We start from the raw sequence: 14,191 nt of genomic DNA, 5'->3' as shown, positions 1-14,191 counted from the left end.
AAGAGTCCTGCCCCAAAGGAACTCTATGTAATAGCCACCAGTACGTTATCCCAAGACACTAGATTTGCTAAGAAGTAAGATGATAAAGTTACAAATTCAGACATAACCTATAAGTAGTGGTTGTAGATTTTTAAAAGAAACGACAAGACTGAAATCCTGTAGTTTGGATCTGTGACAAAAACCTGAAGCGAACAGTTTAAAGAAAGAAAGACTGGGCTCTCTGGAGGCTGAGTGTGAGGCCAACTTGAGCTACATAGAAAGACACCATCTTAGGAGGAGGAGGAGGAGGAGGAGGAGGAGGAGGAGGAGGAGGAGGAGGAGGAGGAGGAGGAGGAAGAGGAAGAGGAAGAGGAAGAGGAAGAGGAAGAGGAGGAAGAAGAGAAGGAAGAGGAGAAGGAAGAGGAAGAGGAAGAGGAGGGGGGAGAAAAGGGAGATTGGTTTACTACCTTTTGAATATCAGTAGGATCTGTAGTGATGTCTACCCACTCTCAATCCTACTATTAATACTTCGTATCAGTATGTTTGCACATATGTGCACAGGTGCATACATCTATGTGTGCATACAGAGTCTGATGAGGACATCAGGTATCCTCTTCTGTCATACTCCACCTATTCTATTCAGCGACCCTCCTGGAGCTCACTTTTTTTTTTTTTTTTTTTTTTTGCGCAGTCTGTACAAGAACAAGCTCCAGTGACCCCGTCTCCACCTGACCCTCCCATCTCCACCTGACCCTTCAGAGCTAGGGTTACAGGTATAGAAAGGTGCTTGGGTCTTAACTCTAATCCTCACAATTACACAGTCAGCACCCTTACCTGTTGAGCCATCTCTCCAGCTCCCTGCTTCCATGACCAGTGCCTTAGTTTGGGTTGAATTGCTCTGAAGAGACACCATGATCACGGCAACTCTTAGTAGACAAACATTTAATTGAAGATGGCTTACTTAGTTCATTGTCCTAGAAGGAAGCATGGCTGCATGCAGACAGACGTAGTGCTGGAGAAGGATCGGAGAGTTCTATATCTTGATCCAAAAGCAGCAGAAGGACACTGTGTCCCGCCTAGCTTGAGCATAGGAGACCTCAAAGCCAACCCCCACAGTGGCTCACTTCCTCCAACAAGGCCACAGCTCTTAATAGTGCCATGGCCTATGGGGGCCATTTTCTTTCAAACCACCACAACCATCTACCTTCTACAATTTCTTCTACTTAAGTTAAATTAAACTGGAAGTTTGTAGCGTGGGTTTGAGCCTTTTTTTTTTCTAAATCTAAATATTCTCTCAAAACTTAAGGCAAAGTTCATTTATCAACCTTTCATGTGGTTGTTTAGAGTGATTTGTAGCTTCCTCTGATTTAAAGATGTTACCTGGTTGCCAAGAAGCGAGGTGTTTTCCAGTCTCCGTGCATGTGCTGCGTATTTATGACAGTAACAAACATGCTTAACTTGCTCAGGTTGTTTTCTGTCCTAGAAGGTGGGTTCAGTAAATATTTCATACACTAGAAGGAAACAGCATCCGCTGTTAGGTAAAACAATCTAGAAGCATTAATGTACATTGATTGATACTATTGCTCATGCTTTCTCTGTCTTTGCTGTTTGCCTGCTTCCATGAATTACTGAGAGGCATAGTAAATATCCAGTTGTAATTATGAGTTTGTTTATGTCTTAGTTCTGTAAGTTCTGTTATTAGGTACGGTACTCAATGAAATAGAAAACAAAAAAGTACAATCAACGCTCTAGAACTTGGGGTTTTTAAACAGAAAAACTTATAGCAAAGTTGGTTTTAAAAAATTATAAATAACAAATATCAGGTGGAAAGAGAAAACTGCAGCTCTGTTACATTCAAGAAGTAGTGGTGATGGTGGTGGTGATGGTGGTGGTGGTGGTGGTGGTGGTGGTGGTGGTGGTGGTGGTGGTGGTGGTGGGTGGTGGTGGTGGGTGGTGGTGGTGGTGGTGGTGGTGGGTGGTGGTGGTGGTGTGGTGGTGGTGGTGGTGGTGGTTTAAATACACGTGGGGCTGGGGAGGTGACTCAGTGGTAAGAGCATTGTGGCACAAGCGTGAGGACCTGAGTTTAAATCCCCAGCACCCACATAACAAAACAGATGGGGCCATGCACACCTGTTGTGCTGTGGGGACAGAGGCAGGATCGCTGAGCTGATTGAATGCTATCCCAGTTTCAGGTTCTGTGAGAGAACTTGCCTAAAGGAAATGAGGAATTCTACCAAAGTTTTGGTAAATACTTCAATCCCAACAGACTTTGGAGTCAGAGAAGAGGAACAATTTCTAGTTACCTCTTTAGGACAAAAGTGTCCTAAAAACAAAACTAGACACTTAGAGATGTACATAGTGAGTTATATATAAATTTTAAGTTACAGACTTAATTTTATAGGCATAAAGGTATCATAAGCAAACTATTGAAAGGCTGGGTCCAGTAATGCTATTTCAGATTTATATTGACCAATGTGGGTTATCCAAGAAAGAAAGCAGTAGAACATTAGGAATGTCCAAAGTTTCCAAACCGAAGAAGGTTCTGAAAGTTAGACTGCCAAACGTGTCCCTGTCCACATGTGAACTAATGCAAAATGAGCAGCAATGCAGTCCCGTCCGTGTCTGGAGTAATGCAGAATGAGCAGCAATGCAGTCCCATCCACGTGTGAACTAATGCAGAATGAGCAGCAATGCAGTCCCATCCCTGTCTGGAGTAATGTAGAATGAGCAGCAATGCAGTCCCGTCCGTGTCTGGAGTAATGCAGAATGAGCAGCCAGGGACCGCGCCACCTGCAGAGCATGGCTTCTGAGCTAACTCGTAAGGAGGAAAAGACGAAAGCAAGGCTCTCACTTCGGGGGATACACAGACTCTGCACTTCTCAGCTCTGCGTGTGTTTATACCTCTCCATGGCTGTGGTTGAACACCAGGACCAGGCGTGCCTTACAGAGGGAAGAGTTCACGTGGCTCATGGTTCCAGGAGGCATGGCAGAAGGCTGCTGGAGAAGGAAGCTGAGAGATCACGTCTCCATCCACACACAGCAAGAAAGACCGCAAACTGGAAGTGAGGCAAGACTGAGCTCTACACCCACCCCTGTGACGTGCTTTCTCCAGCAAGGCCTGGCCACCTTGCCACACCACCACAGACTGGGGACCAGGATCCAGCACCTGAGCCTGTGGAGAGTATGTCTCGTGCTGGAAACAAGCAAAGAGGTGAATCCAAAAAAAGAAATGTATGGCAAGAAGAAATGTTACTCAGGGAGGATGCTGCTTTCTCTGCAATAGTCAGAAAATCTGCAGTCAGATTTTTAGGAGCATTTTTATCAGGTGACTGCATGTAAGGTCGCTAAAGATAAGTTGCACTTCCATATGTTCAAAGCATTTGATATAACAACAAAGAAAGCAGAATCTGTGATCAGAAAACAATAAAAGCTGAAAGGCACTTTAAAGGACTTACATAGTAACAGTGTTCCTGGCTTCAACCTACATTCACAAATATTTATATATTTACATCCGCCATGTTTGTGAATTAGAAGACACACACACCATTAGCCTGTCAGCCTGACCTAGAATCAATGCTGACAACATGAAAATGCCGACAGAGCTTTGGAATGGTTGGCAGGACTTTCGGACTGGTCAGATGGTGGATACCACCACATCAGCCTGGCCTCAGAGTCCATCCCCACGTTCCGGGGATAACAGGAGAGAAGCAGCTTCTGAAGTTGTCTTCCAGCCTCCTCCATTCTTAGGCCATGGCACGCGTGCACCACGTCATTTATTAATTTAATCTTTTTATTCTAAAAAGATGTTTAAGAAGAGCAGAACTTTGAATCTTTAAGGAAAGATAAGGATTAAAGAGTAGACATGGATTCTTAGTGCCACTGAGAGTCAAGAATGACAGACTAAGATCCCAGTTAAGCACCATTTCACCCACGTGATACACTCAGGTGTATGTTTCTCAGTTCACAGATGTTAATTAGAGCAAAGCAGGGACACAAGAGCCTCTCTGCTGTGCACTTTGGTGGCCTCGGACAAGGCACATGGGGGTGTGGGTGAGAAGACCCTGGCCTTAGCCTGTCCTTGCTTTGCAGAATCAGACATCATGGGTCCTTTCCAGCATGGCAGCCCTCTACTGGAGAGTGAAAGGTCAGGGGAAAAAAGCCATCGACTGCCTGCGCCAGGCCCTCCACTATGCTCCCCACCAGATGAAGGTGAGTGGGGGTGAAGGAGCTCCCTCTCCATGTCCCAGGGCTGATGCTGTTGCAGTTAGGCTTCCTCATGCTCACCCAGTGTGGAATTGGCATCCTGAGGTGACTGAGGAGAGGTGGTGACCTATGACTGTCCCTACTTCACACCTGTACTGAGAGCCAGCCCACGTACAAGGAGTCCTCCGGTTGAGCAGGATGCCTGCTTGGGAGTCATTCTGGGGTTAGCTCATCCACTGTGGGTTTGGCCAGCCCCTAAGTGCTTCATTTCCTATCCCTTTGTATATATTCCTCCTACACACACAGCCTGCCAACCTTGGATCTTTCCATAGCACCCACCGTTAACGGCGGCTGAGAGCCTGCAGTTTATTATCAGATGCATACTGAGTTCCGCATTAATCTAGATGCCCTACATTGTACAGACCCAGCCTTATCTGCTTGTCAGCCAGTGCACAGGATGTCAGAAGAGAGCCGCTTCACTGAGGGCAGCTCTGTACTGGTGCTCTGACCTAGGCCCAGATGTGAACACTGCTCTCAGCTAAGGACATGCACTCTGCCACTGCCCAGTGAGGACAGAGCTGGGCCCCTTTTTGTCCTTTGTCCATGACTCCCATAGAACCCAGCACAGGGTGTGGCAGCCATGCTCAGATAACATGTTTAAAGGGGGAAGCTCTGTGGGAATTAGTGTTGCCAGTTGTTCAGCCTGTGCTTCACCCTGAGGGAGCAGACAAGGTTGGCGGGAAGGCATTCTGGCTGTGTAGGCCAGAGAGCCTGTGCTCGCCTGCTGGTCTTGCATGTGGTGTGAAGACTATCACAACAGGTAGGAAGAAAGATCCCTCCAGGCTCCACAGAAACAGGTGGCTGGCTAGCCTGTGGGCACAAGCCTGCCAGCTGCTGTAGGTGACACACCAGTCCTTGCACAGAAGCTGGGGCTATGGTTCAGTACAAGGACATTTGTCTAGCACACCCAAAACTCACAGTGGAGCATGCTCTCTTGTCAAGGCCTGACTCAGACAGTGGCTGTGGTGTCTATTCAGCATCAGAAGCTGGGGTTGTCGCTCAGTAGAAAAGCCTTGTCCTAATACATGCAAAGCCCTGGGTTGAATCCAGTACCACTACCAAAAAGAAGGGAATGCTTTTCATACAAGGCTTTGCCAATGGCGGGGTTTGTTGAATTTTCTTCTGGTGCAAGTTATTTTATGCCTACCCATTGACTGGGAGCAAACAGCAGCCTGGCCCTGTACACTTCCACCTAACACGGTCATCTCCCAGGACCCACCACAGGGTTCTTTATGACTGGCAAAGTCAGAAGTGAAGCTCATTCCCCCCTCTCTCTCTTCCTCCTCCCCAGGATGTGCCCCTCATCAGCCTGGCCAACATCCTACACAATGCCAAGCTCTGGAATGATGCTGTCGTCGTGGCCACCATGGCCGTGGAGATCGCGCCACACTTCGCTGTGAACCACTTCACTCTGGGCAATGTCTATGTGGCAATGGTGAGACTGGGCGGAGCCAGCTTGGTCCTAATGCAGAGCTTGACCTCACAGCTCACTTTGAATATGTCACTCTCCTCCAGCTTCCCAGAAGTGTTATCTCCAAAACAATTCTACACCGATAGAAACTTTATCCACCAGGATTTGAGGGATTGGGTGGTGGTGGTAATGGTGATGCTGGGGGGCGGGGTGGTAGTGGTGGTGGTGATGGTGGTAGTGGTGGTATTGTTGTGGTTGTTATTGGTTTGGTTTGGTTTGGTTTGGTTTGATTTTTCTGCAACTTTATTTAAATTATTTATGTATGACTATTTTGTCTGCACGCATGTATGTATGTGTACCACATGCTTGCCAAGTGTACTTGGAGATCAGAAGAGGACGTCAGATTCCTGGGAACTAAAGTAGCAGATGGTTGTGAGCTACCAAATGGGTGCTAAGAAATGGACCCAGGTCCTCTGGAAGAGAAGCCAGTGCTCCTAATTGCATATTTGGCCCCATGGATGCCAAATGTTTCCTTAAGTAACATGTGATACAATCCCAGCATTTACAACTCTATAGTTTTTCACCATGTGTGTATGTGTGTGAGTGTGTGTGTGAGTGTGTTTGTGTGTGTGTTTGTGAGTGTGAGTGTGTATTTGTGTGAGTGTGTGTGTGTGTCTGTGTGTGTGAGTATGTGAGTGTGTTTGTGTGAGAGTGTGTGTAAGAGTGTGTATGTGTGTGTATGTGTGTGTGGTGTGTATGTGTGTGTGTTTGTGTGTATGTGTGTGTGAGTGTGTTTGTGTGTGTATGTGTGTGTGTATGTGTGGTGTGTATGTGTGTGTATGCATGTGTTTGTGTGTGTATGTGTTTGTGTGTGTGTATGTGTGTGAGTGTTTGTGTGTACATGTGTATGTGTGTATGCATGTGTTTGTGTGTGTATGTGTTTGCGTGTGTGTATGTGTGTGAGTGTGTTTGTGTGTGTATGTGTGTATGTGTGTGTGGTGTGTATGTGTGTGTGTTTGTGTGTTTGTGTGTGTGTTTGTGTGTATGTGTGTGTGTTTGTGTGTGTATGTGTGTGTATGTGTGTGTTTGTGTGTGTGTGTTCGTGTGTGTGTCTGTGTGTATGTGTGTGTGTATATGTGTGTGTATGTGTTTGTGTGTGTGTATGTGTGTGAGTGTGTTTGTGTGTGTGTGTGCGCGCGCATGTGTATGTGTGTGTATCTCAGGCCCCTTTACTTGATAAGCAAGTGGTTTACCATTGAGCTCTGTACCCCCAGCCTTGATTTTAAAAACTCCAAACCCCAGAGGTCCCTACCAAACCTGGCATAGCCATACATAACATGTGAACCAAGCCATCTGCTGGCATAGGGGTGGGTGTGGGGGCAGCTCCCAGGCTGCTCTCCTAACAGTTAATGGAATGAACAGCTCTGGGCTGTGGGCTCTGTGTTCATCGTCCCTGACTTCTGAGACATTGGTCCTGCCAGGCTGGCATTGCTGAGTTGCAGCCTTCCCTGTTTCTTAAAACTGAAGGCTGTCCTTATCCCCAGGAACTGTGACGTTTGCTGCTGAGTGAGCACGTCTGTCTCACTAGGTGGGATGGCCGCTGAAGCTGTCCTGTGCTCTTCTGCGTAGAATTAGTCTGAGTTAAAATTTACAGTGCTCATTTCTAAGTGTTTTTAAATATCTGGAGAAATAAAAATCCTGAACTCACACAAGTGGTAACAGACGCCCATGCTCAACTCCGTCTTGCTGGGCATGGGAGAGAATCAAAGAAGATATACAATGAGATTGCCAGGCCTCTGGCCAGAGGCTTGGGAGCCTGTGGAAAGAGTGTCATAAGGTGCCAGCTCCGTGCCAGGCACACCTCAGGGCTAGGTGAGGGTGGATATTAAGATGACCACTGCTTATTCCAAGCCAATAGAGGCCAGTTTTCTGCTTTCTACTTTGTCTGTGGGCTCAGCCACGGCTTGCTTTGTGGTTCTGCCTCGGGGATGAAGCCATTGTGTCCCCCCACACCTCAGTTCTCCACAGACTTAAATTCATCTCCAAGTTATGGTGGTCACATGATTGTCTCTGGTCACAGCCATGTTTAGTCAGGTAGTGTCATCCCTCACATCTGCTCCTTATCCCTCACAGGAAGAATTTGAGAAGGCCCTGGTGTGGTACGAGTCAACGCTGAAGCTGCAACCAGAGTTTGTACCTGCCAAGAATCGAATCCAGACAATCCAGTGCCACCTCATGCTGAAGAAGGGCCGGCGCTCTCCCTAGAGCACTCCTTCCTGTCCCTCAGCTCTCCCAGCCCTCGTGAACAGAGCCCCATCACTGCTGGTATCCGCATGGATGATGTGTGTGAATTGCCAAGTAAAGTGTAGCAGAGCTCAGCTGCCAGGGCTTCTAAGTTCTTCCTCATCTCCAGAAGCAGGGTTCCCCAGACACTGTAAATACTGAGCCAGGACAACTCGGAGCTCCGCTCCGTCTTCCAAACCTCCATGCCTTCAAGGCTCCTCTGTGGTCCAGCCTTTTCCCTGGGGAGGCCAGAGCCACACTGCCCATTCTCTGCTTCCTGTGTAGCCTCTGTTGTCCCTGGAATTGCAATGCCACCTGGGGCCAGTCAGTGAGAAGCAGGGATTCTCCATGTCCCCACCAGCTCTCCTCTCTGACCCAGTCTCATCCATTCCACGCTGCTATGTTACAAGCTCTCAGAGATAGTTTGCAGGGGAGGAAGGGGAAACAACTTTACAAACAAAATATTTACAACAGCAGAAACTCTTAGGGTCACCTGACCTTTGTAAGTTATTTATGTTGGGGCGGGAGGGGGGCTGAGCAGGGGAGTCAGCCGTGTGCAACATCTTTATCATTTGTATTTTAATTGCCGATCACAAGGAAACCAATACATTCAAGTCCTATATAACAGGTTTATATATATAGAATATGTGTATTTGAAGCCCTCTACAGACCGAGTCTGTATTACTAATTCCTTGTTCGCTGTGTTTCATGTCTTGGACTAGGCGTGACTGTCAGCCCTCTCTCTGAGGCTGACACCCAGCTCCTCAGAACAGAGCCAGGAGCCAAGGTTGGGTGCCCTTACCTGTGGTCCCTGGAGAATCAAAAACTCCAACATTTTGGATTCTTTAAGGGCACATCCTGAGAACAAAAATAAAAATTGTTTATGAGCAAAATCACTCCACGTGTAGTTTTTCTTCAAATGTAGACTAATCTAGGCTCTCTGACAACTCTTCCTCTGGTTGTGTAATTCCTGGGTTATCCTATAACATCAAGGTGAGAAATAACACCATCCATCACTGGCAGACAAACTTAGAGCTTAAAACATTTGACTGGAAGCTGCAGCAGCAGCAAAACTCACTGTGTGACTGAACTTTCTGGAAAAGGAAGCCTTGTCAAAGCTAGAGCCATGACTCCTGACTCCTCAGGGAGCACTAAGCTTCACACCCCCTTAATAAACATCTCACAAAACCAGTCGCCTCTGGGGTGTGGCCTTACCAAGGGCAACATTCTGCAGTTTTCCAGAACGTTGTCAGGCCATCCCAAACACTGGCTCACACAGGCCAGGCACAGTCCAGCAAGTTGTAGTTTTCATAAGTGTTTGGAGTTCTGCTCATTTGTGTCTGGATAAAGTAAGGCTCTGCTCAGAAGGATCCTGCAGTATGTGTTTAAGTGACATCCTGCCTCCCTACCTCACCGCACTTTGTCAGTTTTCCAGAAATTTTCAAAAGCTGCTTGTTGGCCTTTGAAGCTTACGATGAAGTTGACCTGGTGTATAATTCGATGAGTTCCCACAGGGAACTGTAGAGTCCTGCAGCCACCAAAGCAGCCAGAATATAAAACTTCCATTGTGGGCTGGGAGAGTGTGTCTCAATGGCAGAGCCCTTGCCTCACATGCATGAGACCCTAGGCTTGATCCCTTGCACTACAAATTAGTAACATTAAATTTCCTACCAACCACAAAAGACTCTCCCACTGATACTCTTTGTGGGCAAACCACCTCTGCCTTTAACCCTTGGCAACCGCTGGCCTCCTCTTTGTCCCTATGGTTGTGCCATTTCTGTAGTGTCCCAGAAATAGAATTACAGTGTGTAAACATCCCTCTCTGAGGCCAGCTTTTTTTCATTACCCAGGTTGCCAGTTCTCACAGTCTTCTCTTTTGTGCCCTTAGTTCTACTGGTTTTCTGGAGCTCTCTTCACTAAAGGCCATCATGTCATAACACTCCTCACACAGCACTGAAATGAGCTGATCCCCTTGTCTCCTGCCAGGTGCTTAACTCCTGTGTCTAATCAATATCTGTATCATCTTTAAACAACAAACAGGCCCAGAACTAAGTCATTGCTCAAAACTGTGGAACTAGTGTTAAACAAGCTGACCAGTAAATACTACAGAAAACTATAGTGCCATCAGGAAGAAGAAACACAAGGGAACAGGAACTAGAAAGGTAGGGGAGGCTAAATCGACAAGAACAGCAGAGGATTGGAAAAGATGATGGCCACCCATCTCCGACCATGTTCGGTTTCTGACTAAGGTAAGCCCCTGGAATAAAGTTAGCTACACATTAAGCTGTCAGTATATTAGGTCTTCCTGTTAGCACGGATGTTCACTCTGCTACCAGGATTTCCCCAGTTCTAGAAGTTCTTTGCCTTCCTGCTAATCCTGACTCTAAAGTGTGTCTGTTTAAAACAGTAACTCTAATGTAAAAGGTGAGGCATGCTCCAAAAAGCCCACAGTAGAAACTCCTGTGGAAGGTCTTCAAATTGATGGATTTCCTCCATTCCATTTTCCAATTTACTAACTCTCTTCGGCTGTATTAAGTCTACCATTTTAACCAGTCTGGTTTTTATTTCATGTCACTTTTTGCACTGGAAAGATTTTTAGCTAGTTCTCTGGACTGTGTCCACCAGATTATAGTATATAATCTCATTTTGTAGGGTATAATCTCTTAGCCACTTGAACAGTTTCAGCACCCTTATGTTTCACATTGGTCCGTTTCACGTTCATTAGGTATGAGCTCTTCTGTTTGTTGAAAATAATCCCCAAAAGAAAAGAATCTACCTAAAGTGCCTTGCTTCCCTTGTCCCCTTACTCTCCCTCACCCCACCAAAAGCACCAACCTGACAGTAGTAAAACACCCACTCATGCCTCTGCATCAGGCACCCTTGTTCCCTTTGCCTGTAACACTCATCTAAATTGGCTCACCTCACCATTTTTTTTGTATGATCCTTCTAGGTCATATATATAATTTAGGATAAGGAATTAATATTATGTGATTGTAGGCATTTTGAGTCCCACAATCCATTCTCTGCAATCTGGAGAGAGCTGTATGCCATGGAGTCCCAGTTCGACCCAAATTCGAGCCTAAAAACCAAGGATCAGGAGCAATGAGGGCACACCACTGCTTTCCTGATCCTTGGTTCATATAGGACATCCTTAAAGACACAGAAAATATAAGCCATGTGTCAGTCCTTACGAAGATTAGTTTTAATTGTCGACTGAATGCAATCTAGAATCTCTAGGAAAGAGAGTCTCGAAGAATTGTCTACATTATACTGACCTGGGAGGGATTTTCTTAATTTGATTAATTGAAGTAAGAAGACCCACCATGAATGTTGGCACCAACATTTCATGCTCTGGGCTCTGGACTGACTCATGAGTGAGAGATGTCAGGAAATAAAAACAGTCCCTGCCAAGCTGACCCATAAAATTATTTATCATCAGCCCAAACCCTGTTGAAATTAAGTCCCAGTGGGACACGTTAGCACATGCTAGCCTCATTTTTTAAAAAAATGGTGGTGAAGAGCTAGTCTTATTAGGTAAGTTCTCTCTGAGAGTTTGAATCTGAGTCTAGATTCTTTCTGTCTCAGCATCCATTCCCACAATAGCCAGGTACACACAGTAGCTTCCATGAAGCAAGGCGGTTGACTAGACTAAGGGATCGGTGCACTTCTGTTGTTCTCCAAATCCTGCAGAGCCAGCTGGGCACAAGGCTGGGATCTGAGAAGCAAGCTCTCTGTCCTTGGCGATTGTATATTTATACTCAGTGCTGTCCATGGTCAGGGGGCCTTAGGCAGGCTTAGGCTGAAGTGTTCACAGCTGCTGGCTGCACAGGGGACAGAAGTTTGAATTGGGAGGACAGTTCTGTCCAGATAACCTTATCTGCCTGTTGACATTTGCGCATAAATGTATTAAATTGCACTTACAATTTTCTTCTCTGCACTGAACGCATCTCAAGAACTTACAGTAGCTGCTATGTAGAACACGCAGATTAGAAATCAAAGTCCCATGGGCTAGCACCAAATTAAACAACAGAGTTCACCCCATCTCCAAAAGCACTCTATCACACACCAGCAGAGTCATGCTGGTGGGTGCCCCCTTAGAAGGCCAGAGCAGAGCCCTCGGTGCCAACCTCTCTCAATTTCCTGGAAAATGATCACGGCTCATCTCTCTAGACTGTGCAAAACTTAGGAGCTCCAAAGGTTCTGACTGTGAAGTGGAGCAGATTCTGGTTCTTCTGACTAACAGAACATGGGAAGGTTGGATGAGGGTAGTGGGAGAGCCTCCCACAGCTCCCCAGGGGTCAGTACCTCTGAATGTGCAGACTTCTCTCCACCTTTCATATGTACACACCAGCCAGCCACAGGTACGAAAGATGTCTGCCATATACCCAGGGCTACAGACCCCATCCCAGGTCCCAGGGGAGGCACTACCAAAGCATATTGTCACAGGCAGGAGCATCTCTCTGCCACAACACCTTTGAGTGAGATCACTGAGAAAGATGCCTTCCTCTCCAGATCCCCCTCACAGGGTTCGGCTTTGGGGGAAACTGGATTGACAGTTCATTCTATCCCTGTTGGGGGTGGGCAGGGGTTTGCCTACATGTATGTCTGGGAACCTGTGCCTGATGCCCGTGGAGGCAGAAGATATCATAACCCTAGAACTGGATTACGACAGGTGTGAGCTCCCATATGGGTCTCTGCAAGAGCAGCAAAAATGCTTAACCATTGAGCCACCTCTGCATCCCGCTCCATCAGCAGCAGCAGCTTCTTCGTCGGGAGTTCCCATCCATAGAGGATATGATCATATCCTTCCCCTCCTCAAGCTCTAACACCCCCATCCCCTGCCCACCCAACTTTGTGTGGTTTTTCTTTTTTTTTTTCTAAGCCTCCAAGATCAGTTTATGCTACCCAAATATTCTTGGATGTGTCGTCGTCCACTCAACACTCTTAGAGAAACTGACTCTCCCCTTCCTCAGCAGCTGACCGATAGGCCCAGAGCTAGTGGTGGAATATCATGCCTAACTCTAGTCTCCACGCTGGGATTTCGTCTGGCTTAGCCTTGTGCAGGCTTCATGAGTGCTGTCATGGCCGTGAGTACCTGTGTGTAGCTGCCACCTGTGTGCGAGACCTGGTTTCCTTGTAGTCATTCACACTGGCTCTCACAGTCTTCCTCTCCGCTCTTCCACAGTGACCGCTGAGTCTTGAGGAGTGTGGCTATGTGTTCGTTCTTCAGTCTCTTACTCGCTGGAATTTTGTCACCTGTGGGTCTCTGTGCTGAACATCATCTGATATAAACAGTAGCTTCTCTGAAGGAGACCGAGGACTGCGTGGATCTGTGTGTATAATGAGAAAACATTAGATGTCCGTTTACTTCTGTGACCACCTTGCAGGATAAAGGACTTGCATGATTTCTTTGTCTTCTCCTGGAACATCCTAAACCTACCTGAAAGGCTTATGCATGCCAGGCACAGTAGTAAGCTCAGAGTTTAAGAAGAGGCTTTTGGTTTTGTGTGTGTGTGTGTGTGTGTGTGTGTGTGTGTGTGTGTGTGTGTGCGTGTGTGTATGTGAGTGTGTATGTGTGTGTGCATGTGAGTGTGTATGTGTATGTGTGTGCATGTGTGTGTATGTGAGTGAGTGTGTGTATGTGAGTGTGTATGTGTATGTGTGTGTATGTGAGTGTGTATGTGTATGTGTGTGTGCATGTGAGTGTGTATGTGTATGTGTGTGTGCATGTGTGTGTATGTGAGTGAGTGTGTGTATGTGAGTGTGTATGTGTATGTGTGTATGTGAGTGTGTACGTGTATGTGTGTGTGCATGTGTGTATGTGAGTGTGTGTGTATGTGAGTGTGTATGTGTGTGTGGTGTGTGTGCGCATGTGTATGTGCGTGTGTGTGTATGTGAGTGTGTATGTGTATGTGTGTGTATGTGAGTGTGTACGTGTATGTGTGTGCATGTGTGTATGTGAGTGTGTGTGTATGTGAGTGTGTATGTGTGTGGTGTGTGTGCGCATGTGTGTGTGCGTGTGTGTGTATGTGAGTGTGTATGTGAGTGTGTGTGTATGTGAGTGTGTATGTGAGTGTGTGTGTATGTGAGTGTGTATGTGTATGTGTGTGTATGTGAGTGTGTATGTGTGTGCATGTGTGTATGTGAGTGTGTATGTGTATGTGTGTGTATGTGAGTGTGTATGTGTATGTGTGTGCATGTGTGTGTATGTGAGTGTGTGTGTATGTGTGTGCATGTGTGTGTATGTGTATGTGA

General features: G+C 46.6%; 1 protein-coding gene across 7 annotated transcripts in view; it reads left to right on the top strand.

Annotated features, from left to right (window-relative positions):
- The window catches only part of Ttc17 (tetratricopeptide repeat domain 17), a 110,645-nt gene extending 101,813 nt beyond the window's left edge, over positions 1 to 8,832 (top strand). For 2 of the 7 annotated variants that reach the window (XM_063283679.1, XM_063283678.1), the window contains 2 exons: positions 4,069 to 4,188; positions 5,534 to 8,832. In XM_063283679.1, the coding sequence (XP_063139749.1) occupies positions 4,069 to 4,188; positions 5,534 to 6,076 (663 nt within the window). In that variant the 3' untranslated portion in view covers positions 6,077 to 8,832. Of the gene's footprint in view, positions 1 to 670; positions 1,834 to 4,068; positions 4,189 to 5,533 lie in introns of those variants that run through there. The other 5 variants (XR_005501867.2, XR_005501866.2, XM_017591720.3 and 2 more) reach the window with 4 other exon arrangements.
- Positions 8,833 to 14,191: the final 5,359 nt, after the last annotated feature.

This window comes from Rattus norvegicus, chromosome 3 (genome assembly GCF_036323735.1).
Source record: "Rattus norvegicus strain BN/NHsdMcwi chromosome 3, GRCr8, whole genome shotgun sequence".
In the NCBI taxonomy this organism is placed as follows: Eukaryota; Metazoa; Chordata; class Mammalia; order Rodentia; family Muridae; genus Rattus; species Rattus norvegicus.
The sequence above is the reverse complement of the archived record's forward strand: the minus strand, read 5'-3'. Positions and strand labels throughout refer to the sequence as shown.